Raw genomic sequence first — 19510 nt, forward strand, 5'->3', positions numbered from 1 at the left:
CGTCAAAAGCTATTTGTGCGGGATATTATTGGCCCATAGTAAGGGAAGGCTGCACAAGGTACACACAACAGTGCAAACAGTGTCAGCAACACGCTGACTGACACAAGGTGCCGCCAGAGGAGCTCAGGTCGATTTACAGCCCTTGGCCTTTCCATACATGGGGAATCGATATCCTGGGACCCTTTCCTCTGGCGATAAGGCAGATGAAGTACCTCGTGGTCGCCATAGAGTACTTCACGAAGTGGATCAAGGCTGAGCCCGTAGCCCAGATCACAGCCCACAAGGTCACACACTTTGTGTGGAAGAACATAATGTGCCGCTTCGGGGTACCAAAGTGCTTGGTGTCTGATAACGACACGCAGTTTGCAAGCCAACAACTGGGTAAACTATCCTCGGAGGTTAGAATTAAACAGGTGTTCGCATCAGTAGAACACCCTTAGACGAATGGGCAGGTCGAGTCTGCCAACAAAGTCTTTCTCAGAGGTCCGAAGAGAAGGCTTGAGAAGGCCAAGGGAGCCTGGACAGAGGAGGTTCCTAGAATTGTGTGGGCTTACCACACCACTCCCCAATCCACCACCAGAGAGACACTCTTCAGCTTGGTGTATGGGTCGGACGCGATGATTCCAGTGGAGATCCAGGAGAGCTCGCCGCGTTTCCTAAACTTCGTGGCTGAAGAGTCCAACGAAGAAAGAAAGGTGAACTTGGACCTATTGGACGAAGTCAGGGAGGAAGCTAGAATCAAAGCTGAAGCATTGAAGAGAAGGGAGGAGTACAAGCACAACTCGAAGCTGAAGCCTCGCCAGTTCCAGGTCGCTGACCTAGTAATGCGGAAGGCCCACCCATATCAGCTAGAGAACAAAGCTCTCCCCCAAGTGGACTGGTCCTTTTAGAGTGACCGAGGCCCTTGGGAATGGAGCATACAGGCTGAAGACGCTGGAGGGAGGCGCGATCCCTCGCACATGGAATGCAGCCAACCTCAAGTTTTATTTCAGTTAAACGACAACATTGTACATTGTCTTAGGGGACACTTTTTTTCCCTTATAAAGGTTTTTTAATGAGGTCACCCAATAAACTTCGATTGAAATATTTTCTCGAATTTTGTACAATGTAGTTACGAACTTGTTTCCCTTACGTTAGAGGTCTCGAGAGGGGAAAGGTAGGTTCGTAGAGAACACCTCCCCCCCTCGAGTGAGAACGCTAAGGTTGAACGAAATAATTCACCAGTTAAATCCTCCTCGCCTTGAGCAAAGATGAGGTAAGTTAAGAACTTGTTCCCTTGCATTAGAGGTCTCAAGTGCGGGAAAGGTAGGTTCGTAGAGAACACCTCCCCCCTCGAGTGAGAGCGTTAAGGTAGAATGAAGTAGTTTTCCAGTTAAATCCTCATCGCCCTTGAGCGATGAAGAGGTCAATTACAGACCGTTCGCTTGGGTTAGAAGTCTCGAGAGTGGAAGGGTAAGTTCGCCAGAGAATACCTTTCCTTTGAGTGAGAACGCCAAGACTGAACAAGTATGGTTCACCAAATAAATCTTTCTCGCCCTGGGACGATGCTGGGGCCAGTTACGAGCTTGTTCCCTTGGGGTGGAAGGTCCAAAGGAGGGCATGACGGTCCGTAGAGAACGCCTCCCCCTTTGAGTGAAAACGCCAGGGTAAGGAAACAAGATTCACCAGTTAAACCCCTTAACTCTAAGCAGTAAGGGAGAGACTAGCTAAGGTATCATGTGTACACCTTTGCGGCCTTGAAGGAGGAGATAAGGTGGGGCGGGGGTGGAGAAGCGTGCTACCTAAAGTGTAAAGGATCGTTAGCGTTGTTAGTGGAAGTCAGTGTGTATTGCAACAGTTATTTACTTAACATAAACTGAGAAGAGCAAGCGACGTTAAGTCATGACCGTTGGATCAAGACACGTGTGCACAGACCTAAACGGGCAGAGAGAAGTGTCACTTCAGTGCATTGTTCATGTCCTGCCATACAGAGCCACGTAGGTTGCTAGGGGCGAGGACTTAGTCTCTTCGCTGAACAAGTTACAGGTCGAGACTGGGGGCTTATGTACCGACCAGTCCTCGGGTCTAGTTGACCGCCAGTAATGGTGATGGGGCCACGTAAGCTGAGACCCACGAACGGCATGGACTAGTGTCTCGCAAGGCACGTGAGTCAAGGAGCCGAGGAGTGGTCAGTCGTCGATCACCAACATAGTAAGGGCCACGAGACATCGGACACCGGTGACTCAAACAAGAGAGCTGGGCCACGAGAGGTGGATCCCGAACAATACACCAGTTATCAATTAAGGAGAAGCCTAGGCCACGAGGGCCCCATGCATGCATGGTAGGTGTCACGTTCAGGCGCGACACGAATAAAGGCCATCGAAAGAGATACGACTCGTGAGGGCCACGTTTTAGGGTCAAGCTGCATGCATGGCACGTGGACAACTAGGGGACTCCCAGGGCGGATGATCCCAGAGATCAGGTGCATGAGTTGGCATCCAGGTGGTCATCCCACAAGAGGTTGCACTCTAGTGGGAAGCCTTACGTGCTAGGTTACCCTAAAAGGTGAGTAATAGCGGTGCTAGGGCCCACCCTCATAAAACCCTAATTTGGGAAGCGGAAACAGTGGAAACCCTAGACTATATAAATGGTAGTAACGAACCTAACCAGGTACGCTATTCAGTTGCGCAACTTTACACACAGAGAACTTTTTATAGTTTACCTTTGGTGTTTCCTAGCCCTAAGATTGACTTGAGCGTCAGAGTGCAAACGACCTCTAGGGCGCCCTTTGATTTTGTGATTTCAGGTGTTTATAATCGAGAGAAAGGCACGAACGAAGCCACAGAGAATCGGGCGTGGGAGTATCGTGAGACATACGAGGGCAACCGAGTCAACCGGCAGGAACAAAAGGCATAGTCGATTATGCCTATGAAATCTTTGGATAATCGATTATGTGATATTTTTAAGACAAAGGATAATCGGTTATCTATCTATCTATCTATCTATATGTATATATATTTATATATATATATATATTTATATATATAATTTAAAGAATCATAAATAATATTAAAATTATCTAAATACATTTATTTAACTAAAAAAATTAAAATAAATTAAAAAATAATATAATTATATTTAAATTTTAAATTTTACTTATTTATTTATTTGAATTCTATGTTATTTTATTCTTTTATTTATAATTGAAATTTTAAATAACTAAAATGTGCACAAAATTAATTATCATTTATTTATTCTTTTTTATACACAAGTGTAAATTTGTAATCTTACAACCATCATATCACTCGCATATTTCAATAAATTTTCCTCATACATCCACTCTAACATACCCCAATCTAAACACCCTCCACTTTCTTCTTACTTTCTTCTAAAATCTTTACACTTTCACTCTTCCACACCTTTAATTTTCCACTCCCAATCCAAACAAATAAAGATGAGAAAAACCCCTTTCTTCCCATTTCCACGCCCCCACATAAATAGGGTGTTGACCTTCCTTCTGTCTACATCAATAGTGTACTCCCAAAAACAAACAGAGTGTCAGAGAAAACAAAATGAAGAAATAAGATGAAAATGGTGGATAGAATTTATTTATGTTTTAACTGAAGACAAAATGATAATTGCATATTTAGTATGGATGAGACTATAACTATGAGGTGCAGTAAGTAGTAGCCCTCGTATTGAATGAACAATGGGCTAAAATTCCAAATAAAAGGCCCTGGTCCTTTACAGTGACCCTCACTGGGCTTTAAAAACTTTGAAGTTCCTAGTGGAAGTCCCCGGAAGGAGAGGAGCGTGTGAAAGTGAAGATAGTTGAGTAAGAATATCGATGAATCCTTCGAATAACAGCCCCAGTCTTTCTTCAACGCTCTCATCTCTGGAAAACCTAATCGCTCTATCAGATCACGTTCTCTCTGTCACACCATCTCCACAAACCCTAAACACTAACCTAATACAATGCCCTTTCAGTCCACACCACCTTATTCCTCCCCACTCGCTCTTCCTTCACCACCTTCGTTGTCCTTCCTCTCCGCGCCCTCTTCCCGATCTCACTCACTCTCTCAACTACCCCCAAACCCTCCACAACTCTCTCTCTCATCAACTCTCTTTCTATCTCCATTCTCTCTCCAACTTCTCCTACCGTGACTGCCCCGCCGTCGTTTCTTTCTCCCCTGCGGACGCCCTCACCAGAACTGCCACCCTCGCGCTTCCCGCCTTTTTATCTCTCGAATGCGCGGACACAGATAACCATTCCAATCTCCTCCCACTGTTTCACCACGCGCCCATTCTTCCCTCTCAGTACTTCTCCATCGACCGTGAACTCCAGTCCTGGAACCATTTTCCCACCACATTCTCCAACTCCGTTCTTCCTGCCATTTTAGGTATCGGAATTGCCAACGAAATTCACTTAACGGATTGGATAATGGTCAATTCGCCTAGATACGGCGTCGTTGTTGACACCGCTATGCAGCAGCATATGTTTCTGTTATGCTGTTTGTGTCTCAAGTCGATTATAAGAGAAGCGTCCGTTTCCTTGGAAAGACCAAATTCGCACGTAGTTTGCCCCGTTTTGAACCAGGCTTTGACGTGGTTGACATATCAGGTTTCGATCCTTTATGGTGCAGCAAACGGGAGGGATTTTGTTCTCAATTTCGTGAAGAAATGTATCACGGTTGGTGCGTCTGCTCTGTTGCTGTTTCCTTTAGGGGACCAAGCTGCTTCGAAGCTCGAGGCTCAGAATTTAGATAAAGAGAGTCTGGACGTGAAGGATGTAAAATCTTCTGCTCCAGGTGGAGAAAAGTACAATAGCATACTGAATAGGAAGATTTTTGTGTCCCAAGTTGCAGCGGCTGTTGCGGCATTGCACGAGAGATCTTTGCTTGAGCAGAAAATTAAGGGATTTTGGTTTTCTCCTCAGCCAAGTAACTATCAGCTGTATGTTGTGTTTACTCTTCAAAATTGAGTTTTCTTTGTCACAAACGCTTCTTTGGTGTGAAAACTATGAACTATGAGTTTTGTCTTTTCTATTGTTTATGATAATTTACAATCAAATAATTGGTGATTTTGTGAGCTTAATCTGAATTATATGGAGCTCTATTTCTGTAGGGTTGCTGAGCATTCTTATTTGTCTGGGAAAGCAAATGAAGAGCGGGCAAAACGTCCTGATTATAGAGCTATAATTGATCATGATGGCGTTCACAGGCCTCAATCATCTAACCAGGTACTTTTAATATTCAATAATTTTCGGTAGAACAAGTTCTGTTCTGGTATCCTAGGTTCACCAGGTGAAGAAATAGACTGTTCAATCCGCATTCTTTCTATTTTTCTTACTTGTTATGCATTTGTGAGCATGAGAGGAAGTTGTTATAAATTTGTCCCGAGTTCCTGTTATCTACGAGACTGTTTGTTTGAGGAAACATTTTCTATCATTTCCTTGTTTTTTATTTTCAAAATTCTATGTAGGAAATAGTGAAAACTGAAAACAGTAATAGAAAGTTGTTTAAATTGTTTCCTATATAAATATAAACTTCTTGTGAAAACAGGAAAGGAATGAAAATAAGATGGAAGTTTTATAATTAAGCACCTGTACATAGAGACCCTAACCCATCCCGGCCATGGAAGTGAATATTATATTTTCTTTCATTTTACCCGTTATTAAACATGTTTTTCAATTGCCATCAATTGTAGGAATCATCTAGAGAAAAGACCCGAGAGGAGTTGCTGGCTGAAGAAAGGGATTACAAACGTCGAAGAATGTCTTATCGTGGCAAGAAGACAAATCAATCACCTTTACAGGTTAGAAGTACTGCAGTAGTTATTGAAAGTTTCTACTTATATTATCATAGTAATTTCATGTACTAGGTCTTGGTTTTATTTTCCAAATGCTGAATAATCTTGTGATCTTCTTATCATCCCATAATTATTATAGTTGGTAGCTTGGTGACACTATTGTATCAGAGTTGGTGCATACTTGTTTTTTATTTAAGAATAAATTATTTGAAGAAAGATTTTCATTTTTTAAAATTTAATTTCTTAATTTTAAATTCCTTCTGGAAGGTGATGAGGTACATGATAGAGGATTTCATGGAGCAAATCAAGCGGGCTGGGGGTTTTGAAAGCCCTGTGAAAATGTCTGAAGGGAGTGGATTGTTTCAATTCAAGCCTCCTGGCCATGACATTTCTATGGAAGCTAATAATTCAAGAAAAGCTAGTCTTGACTCACCTGCAGTGACAAAAATCAAGCCACGTTATTCTGAGCAACAATTACACTCTAGCTGTTGTGATGAAAGCAAAAATTTGGATGTTGCATTTTCTAGAGATTACAAACAACTCAAGCATGACCATCATAGTAGCCATTATTACCGAGATGATCAATGGAGTGCTGACCAAGGAAAATATCATAGAGAGCAACTTTCTACAAGCCATGAAAGACACTCAAGTCATAGTAGTCATCATAACAAAAAGGAGTACTACTCAAATAGAAAGAAGCATGATAACTCATCTAGATTGAGGGATAGGCGGCAGAATGACACTCACAGGAGTCATATTTCAGATTCTTTCCCAAATAAGACATTTTCAGACCGATATGATCCTTCAGAATCTCTTGATAAATGTGATGATGATACCTCTGACGCCAAATATTTCAAGTCCGATAATTTTTATGATAAGGATCATTCTTAGGACTGTCATGGTCAGAACTGTGAAGATACTACATCTCTAGTGCCCTGTGGGTAAGTTATGCTACTGTTTCCTCGTTAGATTTTGTATGTATGTAAATTTGAATGTGAATTGCTACTTTTAACGTGGTTTTTTTGCATAAACTTGCAGTAATAACTTACCAAGCTTTGGCGATTTTGTCAATGTATCCTTCTTTGTATCCTTAATTGTGAAAGCACATTTATTTAAGCAAGCATTCCTTTGACTGGTTTCTTGTTGTTGTTGGTAGTGGAGTGGGTATTATTATTATTGTATTTTTTATTTTCCTCGGTAGAAAAAGCAATAAAATGGCAATTATGTTAACGACATTATAGTTTATTATGTATGATTTTTTTACTTCTCTCAATGGTTGTTTTACTTACACTTAAAAAAACTACAAGTTTGTATTGTGTGTATGGCTATTTGTGAGTGCTAGGAAAAATGAAAAGAGTTTGGATAATGCTTTACTTAGGATATTGATTCATTTAACTACTAGAGCAATTATATAGTTTATAATATCTAACAGGCATCTGAAATTTTATCTTCTCTTTTTGGGGATAAATGAACGCTTTATCGTTTTTTTGTGTCTAACAAAGGAGTGATTGGAGTTGGATCTGTCTGAACTTGAACTATTTTTTGTTTCAACAACTTCTCTGTTGTGTTCTCTCCCCATCACTTGTTTTTAGTTTAGAATATGGCAAGGTTGGTCGAGCTTGTCATTATTGAGCCTTTTATTTGTTGTGAGAAAATTTGTTGAATATTTTTGCATTATTATCAAAATGCCTTTGTCTCGGCTAATTTTTCATGCTTTGATTCCAGATAAGTTGAAAGCAATAGAATCTTTCACTTTCTTCCTGAATTCCCTCTTCCCTTTTTAGATACTTGCTGCTTTAGAGAGACAGACTCTTCAATGGGCTTCATAGGTTTCTTCACTGCTTAGAAGAGACCAACTATGATCACGTATCTGCGGTCAATGTTTGCGTATGTCCAGATATCAGAAGGTAATAATACAAAGAATGAGGGAAACAAATATGGCCACGAAGTCGATTTATATGCCAGTGTTGTTGTTTGCATCTTACTGTAAATGACAACTATCTCTGTTCTATCTGTTTACACAAGTTATTGTTGCATGCATAGAAGGCACCTCGGCCCTTGTTTTGCACTAGAACTGAGCGGCCTTATACATGTCAAAAGATGGATTCTGAATTTTATTTTCCCTATTTCTAATTTTAAGAACATCTTCGGTAATTTGATTCTATTTTTCCATTTATTGTTTGCTTTCAAACAATTCCGAATATGTTGGTTGCTTGGTACTCAAAGAATAAACAATGAAATGTTGCCTTCATCCCCTTTCCATTTCACGGGAAAATAGGGCCAGCACAGTAATTGATATTTTGTGCAAGGTTAGGCAAAATGACAAAGGAAAATAAACTTTCATCTTTTGCTGTCGCAGTTTCACCAATCTCTTATTATAATAATGGATTATCAGCATATTCTAGGAGGGACTCGATCTTGTATATTTCTACTTCCAAAAATATGAAATTTCACCTTTTTTATTGTTGCAAAAGTATTAATTGGAATATAAAACCTTGAAATGGGATTTATCTAGTCCAGATTTTATAAGGATGTGTTTTTTTAATATAGAAATATTATTATGAAACAAATGATCTGAAATATCTTATCTGAAATTTAAAAGGACTGTAGGCCAAGATGGATGGTGTACAAGAACAAATAGACCAAACGTCACCTTTTCAAGTTCAATACATGTAAAAGGTAATGTGTGTGTGAAATAACTCTTAATTCTTCAATCTGGAATGCGTTTTACAGTATATAGTTCAAAACTTGTATAGAGTAATATTCACAAGTCAACAACACATAGAAAAAGCTAGTAGGTCACGATCCTTGGTAGCAACATCCAAGATAAATTCCAGCGTGAAGATACCCAATCACCTTGGTAGTTCGACGTATGGAAATCAGAAACAGAAAAGGGAAAACAGAGATAGAAGCTAGCAAGAAGAGAATTGAGACTCACGTTCAATATGCCTCCTCTCCATCTTCACGCTTCATATTCACAAATTCCTTCTTTCATTTGGGCCTTGTAGATCTTCTCAGTATGTCCACTTTTGTAGGGCAGTTTCTTCCTGCACCCCTACATTTTTCTTCCTGCACCCCACAATGTAATGCAAAGACAATAATATCCCTACTATTTTTTAAAAACCCCAAAATACACAAAAAAACCCACACTACTCTTTCTTCTTCCGTCTTCTTCTGGACAATGCAATTCAGTAATTTTACGGAATGGGAAATCCTATTTATTTTTTTGCATTTTGGATTGGAAAATCCATAAATATTCTGAATTGATGAATCCGGTAATCTTTCGGATCCATCAATCCGTAACAAAAATTAGACTTCCAGATTCAGAAATCCGGAAATCAACAAGTTGCTTTCGATACAAGGTGAAGGTCAGTTTTGGGATTTACAAAATTGTGGGGGTGCAGGAAGAAAAACGTAGGGGTGCAGGAAGAAGAAGCCCTTTTGTAGAGTTTGTTACGTCCTCCTGGCCATGTGTCCTTACTTTTGTTCGTTTCTCACAATGGAATATGCAGTATTTGTATCATAACTCCCCTCTTGAATTGGACCGTGTCCTCAAGGTCAAGTGCATGGGGTAACTGATTATGCTCTCCGTGCAAAAGTTCATCTAGTCACCTGTTGTGGATCTCCAACACATTTCTTTAAGAGTGAAATATGAAATGTGAAATATGGGATGAATCCGGTAGTCATTAATAGTTGTAACTTGTATGCCACCGGACCTATAAGTTCCAGTACTTTACACTCAACTTTTGATGTCTTTGTGAGGCCACAAGTATTTGTCTATGGTTGGAGCTTGACAAAAACATAATATCCCTCAAATAGTTGCACCTCTTTTCGTTTGTCATCTTCATATGCTTTCATTCGTTGTTGTGAACGACTCAAATCATCCTTAAGCTGAACCATTAGAGTGTCACGCTCTTGTAACTATTGGCTTGTAGTAGGGTCATCCATTGGTGCAAGTGTATACTTTAAAATCTTTGGTGGATCACAACCAAACACATCATATGGAAAAGTAATATTATACCAATTAGCAGCCCACAACAGTAATTTGTTCCAATATTTAGGATTTTGTTGAGTGAAGCATCGAAGACACAATTCCAAACATTTATTTAGGAATTTTGATTCACCATCTGTTTATGGACGATAAGAAGAGTTCATAGGCAAAGTCGTGCCTTCATGTTTGAATAGGCGTCGTCAAAATTTACTAGTGAAAATTTGTCCCTATATGAGACTATAAAGTATAGTATGCCATGGATTTTGAGAATGTTTTGGGTTAAAACTTCAGCCACCATTTGTGTAGTGTGAGAGGTTGGTAGGGGTATGAAATAAGCAAATTTTGAAAGCATATCAATAACCACCATGATTACTGAGTACCCATGTGACAAGGGTACCTATGATGAAGTCTATAGCTATATCTTGCCAAATTTGGTTGGGAATTGGTAATGGTTGAAGAAATCATGTTGGTGGTTGAGTTACATATTTGGCTTGTAGACTTGTAGAACAGGAGTGAATATACTCCTCAACTTCATGATTGACGCCCTTCCAAAAAAAAATTGAGCTATGATACAAGCTAAAGTGCGTTGGATACCGACATGACCACCTATGGGTTACTTATATAACTCTTTGAGGAGCATTTGTTTAATATTGGAATTTACTGAAATTAATAACCTACCTTTCCAAAACCATAAACCTTCGTGCTTCACCAATGTTTGTGATCAACTATGGTTGTTGGAAAGTCATGCAAGGGACCATAATGTTCTTCACGTAATTGTTTGATAGGACAATGCATCAGTTGCTTGATTATCTTTACCTCTTATGCACTCAATTATAAAGTTAAACCCTAATGGCTTTGGAAGCATGCTTGCTGCTCTTGTGTTTGAATTATTTGGTCATTTTTTTAGACTTTGATGATCTGTTTTGATAAGAAATTTGTGACCGAATAAATAACGGTGACACTTGGCAACTGCTTTTATGATGGTATGCATATCTCTAGCATATGCATATTGACTCTGCATACGAGGTGACAATTTCTTGGAAAACAAATGCTATAGGATGATTATTTTAGGTCAGAACAACTCCAATCCCAATGGAATAGGAGATAATCTCCAATATAAATGGTTGGTCGAAATTTGGTAAAACCAACACATGTGCTTGTGTCAGTACCGATTTAAGATTGAAGAAAGCGGTTTCAGCTTGGTCAGATCACTAAAAGGCATATTTCTTTAATAAATCAGTAAATGGTGCAACAATTAATGCAAAATTCTTAATGAATCTGCAGTAATAGTTGGCTAGACTCAGGAAAACTCGAAATTGCTTCACTGATGTGGAGATTGCCATTGTTTGACTTGGACATCCTTGTTTGTAATCACGTGTCCCAGATCATAAATTTTGGTATGGCCAAGGTAACATTTTGAGAGTTTGGAAAATAAGGTCTGATGTTGCATCAATTGTTGAACCTACGAGATTATCAAAACACTACAAGAAATTGTTTATTTAGCTAAAAAAAAAAACAAATGTCTTAGGTCGATACTAAATAGTGTCAAATAAGCTTACGTTATTCACAAAATTTAAATAAAATGTGAGAAAGCGTGAGTTATATCCATGCAAACTTAAAAAAAAATAAAAAAAAAAGTTGCGTGGGTGAAACGACCACTATTGAAAATATAAAAATAATAAAAAATTAAAAGTTTGAAGGTTTAGCCCACGCTAAACATTTTAAATTAAATTTAAATAAAGAATTAAATTCTGAAGGTGAAACCCACGCAAACAATTAATTTTTGTTTATTTGAAAATTCTTAATGGTTAAGGTTTTGAATATTTTGAAAAAAATTTAAACCTTTTTCAAAGGATTGCTTTTGATACGGGAGAAGTCATCGTCGTTCATAGCCTTCAGCTTGAGCGTGAGCAGCGTGCCACTGTCGTCCATATAGAGAGGGGAGTAGTCACCATTAACGCTTGAGCTTGAGCAGCGTGCCACCGTGATGGAGTAGCCGTGCCACCGTGAGAACGCAAACGGAGTCTCCGCGGTTTTGCCCTAGGTTTTCATCTCGATTCCTTTCTTTCTGTGTTGTGTAATTTTGTTATTGATTCCTACTCTTTCTCGTTTTCAGACAATGAGATATTAGAGAATTTGTTTCACCATATTCAGTTGAGTGATTTCCACATGCTTCAACCTTAAACACATTCCAGAAACCTGAAAAACCCTTCCAATAACACTTTGAATTTCCCAAATTTCCCAAATGCTGCCCTCAGAAACGAAACCACAAATTTAAGAACAAGCTCCTACACTGATAATCGTGGTTCTTCTTTGGTTCTTTCTTCCAATTTACATGCTACTTGTGCTCGCGGTAGTAGTTCATTCTTCTGTGGTTTTTTCTTCTACAGTTCGTTTTTATTTCAATTTTCTCATTGGTTAGGGTTCATGGTGACCTAAGTAGAGTTGATCATTCTCTTGTAATTGCTTTTGTCACTATGTTTGGACTAATATGCATATCTCTATATATCACACCATGCATCTATGACCTCCATGTACCTCAAATCAACTCATATGTAATCATACCCCTTGCCTTTTCTCCAATAAACAATTTTGTAGACTCTATTTGACTATTTTTATAATTATATACATATATATTCCCATGGACAATATATATTGATATGAGCGTGGACAATGCATACTGGTGTTGTTGCCATTAATCAAATCAGTCTTTAATAAGATGTTTGGTTTGGTGGAGAATTAGATTTAAATCGAAGTTGGTTTATATAAAGGAAATAAAAAAAATTTGAGCAATGTGATTTGAGAGAAAGAAAAGAGTGGCATAAAAGCCAAGAAATGCAATGGTGGTTATGGTGTGAGTAATATAATAAAAATAGATAAGAAAAGTGAAATGAGAAAGAAACAGGAGAAATGATTTGGTATTATGGGCATTTGATTATATGGGAAGTAGATGATTGTGGAGCATACAAAGTTGGGAGTGATAGATAGAAAGATAGAGAGATGGGAGAGCATTCAACATTTGAGATAAAGTTTCGGTGATGTTTTTGTTCCTACCGACCATGTTGTTTTTCCCTGTTTCTTTTTTCTTTTATAAATTATCATTTTCCACATTTTTTTATCTACTTTTTCTTAAAAAAAAACTCAAAACTGTAACAATATTTGTGTATTGAAGTTGCTGAAATTTGTATCATTCTTATAGGTAACCTTTTTTCTTCCTTTCTCTCATGTTTGTTCTGTTAAAGTTTTCATGATTTATCTTGAGAAATGAAGTTGCTTGCTAAGTGTTTGAGCTACATTTCTAAGGATGAAATAGAGTCCTAGTTGATTTCTAATGTACCCTTAAACAATATCCATCATAATTTTAAAATGACAGGGCAATTTGTGATGCTTTACTTTTTTTAATTTGTTTATAGCAGTGTATTTGTAAAGGAGCTTAGTTAGTATACTTTGAATGTTTTGGAAGGAAATTTTATTGAAGTTTTTTATCAAATCTTTGGAGTCATTATTTATGACAATATTCATGCTCTTCCAGAGTCTGAAGATGTAGAGTAACAGCTGTGTTTTCAGGTGGAAAACAAATATGGCTTAACAGTTCTTATTTGTTTGCAGATCACAACCATAATCAATTCAGAATAGAAGAATAGTGCTTTGAGGTCAGTGTTCAAACTATTTTGTTAAAGAAATCAACAAATGAAATGTTATGGTAAACGTTGAAAGCAAAGTTGAAAGTTGAATGTTATAATAAAAGGACATTTTTTTCTTATTTTATTATTTTTGATAACAGTTCTTATACAGGACAAGTTATTTTCTATCAAATATTCTAACAATACTATACTGCTTATGATCGATTTCCTATGAGCTCTTCTTGGATGTTTGTGGAAGATGGTGCGGAAGCTTAATGGAAGAGATGAACAAGGTCCTCCTAAGAGGTGTGGTGACCTTGAAGGTGCATGAAGAGTGTGGAAATGGGGAGGTTCGGCCAACCCCTTTGAAGGTGGTGAAAGGTTTGAAGATTAAAAGCCTATTCCTAAGAGAGTTTAGGCAAGGAGTGAGAATGACACAATTTTGGCAGCATTTCACTATTCAATTAATCTTCAAATACATGAGCCAAACCCTCTTATTTATAGTGTTTAGAGGGCTGGAAATTCAAAAGAAAGTGGAGGGAAATTCAAATGAGAAGCATTTGAATTTGGAGCCAATTCCTAGTCACAAGGGAAGTGTAACTTGGTTTCTATTTTTGGCACCTCCTAAATCTACACCTACACCTTCTTTTGTGTCACATGGAAGGTGTGACTTAGGTTTATACATTTGCACCTCTTATATTTATATCTACACCTCCCTTTATGTTCTACTAAAAATACTCAAAAAGTAATTACAAAAGAAAGACATCCAATGATGCTTAGTTGACCCATATCTTCTATTTGTTGGGCTTGAGTTGAAGCTTGAACTTGTATTTGGGCTTGGGCTTTTCCTATCATGGGCTTGGGCCTCTTCCATCATCCCCTTCCTCTTGAAAAGGATTTGTCCTCAAATCCAATGCTTCTTCTTCATCATCATTATGTGGATGTATGTGGCTGGATGGTTTCCATCAGCTTATATGTCCAAACTATCAATTTTGTGTGATGCTGAGGTTGCTCTCAGGTACCATTATTTCTCCTCCTTCAACTTTCCCTTTTCTTCTTCTTAAATTAATGTGTGAATGCTTCTGCTTCCAGTAATTTTAGGACCCCTCCTGAAACCAAGACCAGTTCCTTTAATATGTGACCTTGTAAATTTCATGCATACCTATAAAATTGTACTTGTAATGATCCGTGTGAAAAGGTTATTCATAATTTTGTGCAGGTTTATGTGCATGTGACTACTGTTAGTTCCCTGGAATATATGTAGCTGAAGGTAATTGAGACTTTATGAAATTATCATTAATTTAAAATGTGTTATCAAGGATTGAAATTGACCACAGTGTGCGTGTGACAATTCCTAGAAAAGAATTATGAATAAGAAATGAGTGAATGTTAAAGAATAAAGAGGCATAATGTTAGCAATAATTATCTAGTGTTGTGCAGGTTGTTAGAATTCACATATTCACTTTACAGTAGTTTCTTAATTTTATTCTTTTCTTCACATGTATAAGTTTTATCTTAAACTATTCTTCTCCTTTTTTCATGTTTCTCCTTGTTATACAAAACAACCATTACGCGTAATTTTACAAGCAAAGAGTTACACCTTTTTGAAATAATGCATGAACCTACATGCTAATACACACCCTAATATTGTAAAGAGAGATGGTAAGTGTCAATGACTGTCTATACTAACTGGTTATTGTACAGATATAATTACTTGACATTAAAAGACAAATTTAACCAATGAGGAGCTATAGTTAAAGGCTGTAGGTATTTTCTAAGTTAAAATTGAACCAATGAGGAGGTTATATATACCTTGAGTAATTTTAACATAATTAAGCAATAGTTCACACCTCCTCAACCAAACACTATGATGAAAGGGTGGAATGAATAATGTGCCTAGTCTTTTCTGATTAGTTTGTGATCCGGTCGGTCATCGGTGGTTGATGACGTCAGCAGAAGACAATCACGTGGACCACTCGTAGGGTGACACGTGGACCGGGTGACAGAGAGATCAGGGAGCAGATCATCCAAAGAGGTGATCGGTGGTCAGTAGTCAAGTGGCCACCGACAGACCAGTTGGCAGAGAAGTCAGGGGACAGATCACCCAGAACGGTGATCGGTGGCCAGTAACCAAGCGGTCATCGACAGATCAGTTCCCAGATGAACACCTGGGGGCAGAACGCGAGAAGCAATAGAGCACCGATCAGTCATCGGATGCATGGTCATCGGGGGCTCGTGTTACACGCAGTTAAGTTGGGGCTGAGGTTCCCAGCAAGAGCGTTACGCACGGACCTCGCATGAACATGTCTCAGAGAATCGTGCATGAGAGTGGCCTAAGGGGGGCTAGTGAACCGGTCAGTGATTGGTGACTCCCTCAACCCATTACGTGCATGACATCGCAAAGGGGGAATCGTTCGCACAGAGAGCAATGCCTGGTGAGTGTGCTTAGACCAGCCACACCTGGCGTTCTCCTGAGAGTATGCAATTTACCCAGATGAAGGGAATGCGCTAAGTTACTCCGCCAGGGGATAACTTAGACACGTAGTGAGAAGCGCTAGAGCCTTCAAGTAATGACACATGTGTGGTTAGTTGCATGCCTCCACGTGTCATCATCTGAGAGGGATGCGGTCCAGACAAAGGTGCACTCCGTGCCGCCGAAGGTACAGACAATCGCAGACACGCGCAGACACTCACGTTCTACTGATTCTGGAGGTACGTTGCCACAGAAAAGCACAACAGGGTTCTGACACATGCCAGAGAGGCATAACAGAATTCTGTTAGGCGCAGGTACAGAGGGAGGCATAAAAGAGAATCAGAGCGAGATTCAGAGTTTAGTTTTTACACGCTGTTTTTACACACATTGTTTTTCTAGTGATTATGTGATCTGACTTGAGCGTCGGAGCGCCACCGGCCGCAGAGGCGCCACTGTGTATTTTTCAGGTTCTCAGAGAGGCTATCTGTGGAGCGGACTTGGAGGGCACGTGGTGTCAAGCTGGTGAGGAAGATCGTGACGAGGCAACGCTCTTGCGCTAAGTCAACCGGCAGGATCAGTTTGCTTTATTTCAAAGATAGAGCTTCTATGAAGTATGTTTTTTAACCTTCTGTTTTTGATAATCATGCAAAACATGTCTCCAAGTAACATTATTATACTTTGTTTCAGATCCAGAACAACCTATTTGCTTGATTACTGGTTTGCCTGCCAAGTAAGATCTCATTTATCAACTTGGTAGTTCTTGCATATTTTCTAATGTTGCAGTTCATGGTTAAAATTGTCTTTGGATAGCTTGTATTCTTGTTATTTATGTTATTAGGACTTGAGTATTTTTTTGGGATGAGAAGTTTGGATATGCTTTCCTTGCATGGAACAATCAGTTTTATGTTATCTACTGTTAAGGAATTCTTTAGTCTATTTCCACTATACCCACATATTGTTAAGGAATTCTCTCTGGAATAATATAGGTATCGTGATCCAAAGACTGGCCTGCCATATAACTTGCCTTTCCTTGTATTAACTAGATTCTGTTTTAGTCCACTTATTGCACATCACTCATAATGCCATTTGTAAGAACTTCAATCATACTTTATTTTTTTGGTCCATAATTGTTCTTTTGTGGGTTTGGAACTTGATCTTGAGCATTATGTATTGACAGAGAATCCAAGGTCACCGGTTAGTGGGTCTGGCAACAATTCATCTCCCATCAAGGTTTTACTTTCAAAACTACATTCTATAATTATTTTATTCTTTCTAAATGAACTATTAGTTTTAAAGCTTATTGTTGTGAGGATAATTGACTAATTAAAAACATAAATTGGTCCATTGATCCCTTTACTAAATTTTTGCTGCTTACTTTCAACCTGTTCATTTTTTCACCATGAATCCTCACTCTTTTTTGTAATGTATCTGCAATTGGATGTACATAAGAATTTAATTGGTTCAAGATTAAACGTGTCTTCTGCGTTTCGTATTTTTATATTAGGTGATAGCATGATTGTACTTGTTCATAATAACTAATTAGACTTACAGACAAGGTACAAAATCATCAAACTTTTTTCTACAGGCAATTGGGCATGCAATTAGGTCACAATTTAGGGGTCCTTACTATCACTATGACGAAACACCAGAGGAAGTCCAACTTAAATGGTGGACTGAATTTAAGGTGATCATAACATAGCATTTTCAATCATTTCGATTTAAGTATTTATTATATTCATCAACTTCTATTTAAATTTGTTGTTCTTTTTATAGACTCGAGTGACTTGGGTCCCTCATGATGAATGACAAATTATAAAAGTGTACGAGTCAAAGGTGAGAAAGCGCCTTTCTGATATGCTTGCTAAAGCTAGGATGAAAGCGACTAGACCTATCTGGATTAGTGAACAAGCATGGATTGGTCTCTTGGACTATTGGGATTCAAAAACGTTCAAAGAACAATCAATCCAAAACAAATTGAATAGGTCATCAACTCGAGGTGGGGCATTGCACTCTACTGGTCGTAAATCACACCTCGACATTGCATTGAGCCTAGTAAGTATCTATATTTCGTTGCATAAGCTTAAATTTAGTAGATAATATCTAATGTTGGTAACCTTTTCATTTATTTCAGGAACGAAAATTTGGTCGGCCGGTTGAACCTGATGAATTATTCATGGCCACACACACTAAGAAGGATGGACTCTGGGTAGATAGTCATGCCAAACAGACTTACGTAAGTTATTGCTCTACTTTTCTATACATGATTTATATTCCTTAGTATTGTCCCACTTACAATTTTCATAATGAACTAGGAAACCTACCATGAGCGATTGAAAGCCCTCCAATCAGACAACTCTAAAGGATGATCTTCCAACTGCCAATCGATCAATCCAACAACAAAACTTCAATGCTGGAAGGATGTTGCTGGAGGCAAGAGTAGAGGTCGATGTTATGGCATTGCAGACTTGGCTTCCAACATTCGCCATGGAGTGTCTTCCCTAACCCAACCTTCAATATTTGCTCCTTCTAGTGATTACTTTTCTCTTAATGAACAACTTCATCAACAAGTGATGCAAGCAAATGAAAGAGCCGATCAAGCAACTCAAAGAGCCGATCAAGCAACTCAAATAACTGCTCAAGCAAATCAAAAGTGTGCAATGTTAGAGGATAAAATAAAGTTCATGGAGCAAAAATTAATCATGATGATGGAGCGACAACAAGTTGACACCTCAACATGCACAAGTCAGGTTCACCCTCACTATGCTCGGAACCTTGATGATCAACCCCTACCTTGAGTTCATCATTTTGTAAGTTTTCTTAAAACATTTCTTAAGTTTGGTTTGTAGTTTCCTTGACAAGAATTATGCAAAGCAATAGAAAGACATGGAGAGGTTGAGTCATTTATGTATTACTCACATTGCATGCATGACTCTTTGCATGTTTTTATCTTCTTGGCAATGTTGTGATGAACATGTTTTTATCTTCTTGGTAGTGTTGCGATGCGCATGTTTTTATCTTCTTGGTAGTGTTGTGATGAGTGAGTGTGTTCATGCAGTAAAAGTTCGTGATATAAGCAAGGGAAAAAGGATTCCAATTTTGGGTAAGTATCTTATTGGCAGTGTGTTCATGCAGTATCTCTCATTTTTCTGTTTTGGGAAAATATTGCAATTTTGTGAGGTACGTAGATATATATGTTCTCTTCTCATCCTCAGTGAAGACAGACACACTGGGTTGTGACATCTATCTTTGCTTAAAACATTTGGCAAGTGTTATTTCCTTTCAATGTTCAATCACAAACTTCTTCATTTTGGTGTAATTAGATTCACTGCGGAAATGAATCCAAAAATTAGAAATGGTATTGTTTTATATTTGGATTATGCATGGATCTATTTTGTATCCTAAGCATGTTGTGTTGTGGTGTGTTATGATGAATGAATTTGAATTTGTTTGAGCATTATAGACCGAACATGTCCTGCCGCGTAGGACTGAGTGTCGTGTTTATCCCAAAATTTGAAACCCTGGGCAGAATATAAGGTCATGCGATCCTATTTTTATGGCTCCAGATTTTCCCAAAGCACAATCATTGTAGCAGGCAGACCTCAAACATGTAACACCCCATTTGAGTGAATCATAAAT

The 19510-nt window shown here is 38.5% G+C and overlaps 1 protein-coding gene and 3 long non-coding RNA genes across 5 annotated transcripts; all 4 read left to right on the forward strand.

Moving 5' to 3' along the window:
* Positions 1–3679: 3679 nt before the first annotated feature.
* On the forward strand, positions 3680–7941 carry LOC137817177 (U11/U12 small nuclear ribonucleoprotein 48 kDa protein). Of its 2 annotated transcripts, none has more exons than XM_068620426.1 (5): positions 3680–4932; positions 5104–5218; positions 5686–5793; positions 6055–6728; positions 6826–7941. In XM_068620426.1, the coding sequence occupies exons 1-4, from the start codon at positions 3827–3829 to the stop codon at positions 6676–6678; spliced, it is 1953 nt and encodes a 650-aa protein (XP_068476527.1). In that variant the 5' UTR covers positions 3680–3826; the 3' UTR covers positions 6679–6728; positions 6826–7941. The 2 variants fall into 2 exon arrangements, with proteins under 2 accessions (XP_068476527.1, XP_068476528.1); XM_068620427.1 differs by having other exon boundaries at positions 3742–4932; positions 7572–7941.
* A 3691-nt stretch (positions 7942–11632) lies between these two features.
* Positions 11633–13567, forward strand: LOC137817180 (uncharacterized). The gene is made up of 2 exons (XR_011081933.1): positions 11633–11822; positions 13388–13567. It is a non-coding gene; the product is annotated as an uncharacterized lncRNA (long non-coding RNA).
* A 2462-nt stretch (positions 13568–16029) lies between these two features.
* On the forward strand, positions 16030–17731 carry LOC137817178 (uncharacterized). The gene is made up of 5 exons (XR_011081931.1): positions 16030–16485; positions 16562–16604; positions 17052–17104; positions 17460–17558; positions 17648–17731. It is a non-coding gene; the product is annotated as an uncharacterized lncRNA (long non-coding RNA).
* Positions 17732–18284: 553 nt separating this feature from the next.
* On the forward strand, positions 18285–19249 carry LOC137817179 (uncharacterized). The gene is made up of 2 exons (XR_011081932.1): positions 18285–18681; positions 18930–19249. It is a non-coding gene; the product is annotated as an uncharacterized lncRNA (long non-coding RNA).
* Positions 19250–19510: the final 261 nt, after the last annotated feature.

The sequence above is a fragment of the Phaseolus vulgaris genome, unplaced genomic scaffold (assembly GCF_000499845.2).
Source record: "Phaseolus vulgaris cultivar G19833 unplaced genomic scaffold, P. vulgaris v2.0 scaffold_19, whole genome shotgun sequence".
NCBI lineage: Eukaryota > Viridiplantae > Streptophyta > Magnoliopsida > Fabales > Fabaceae > Phaseolus > Phaseolus vulgaris.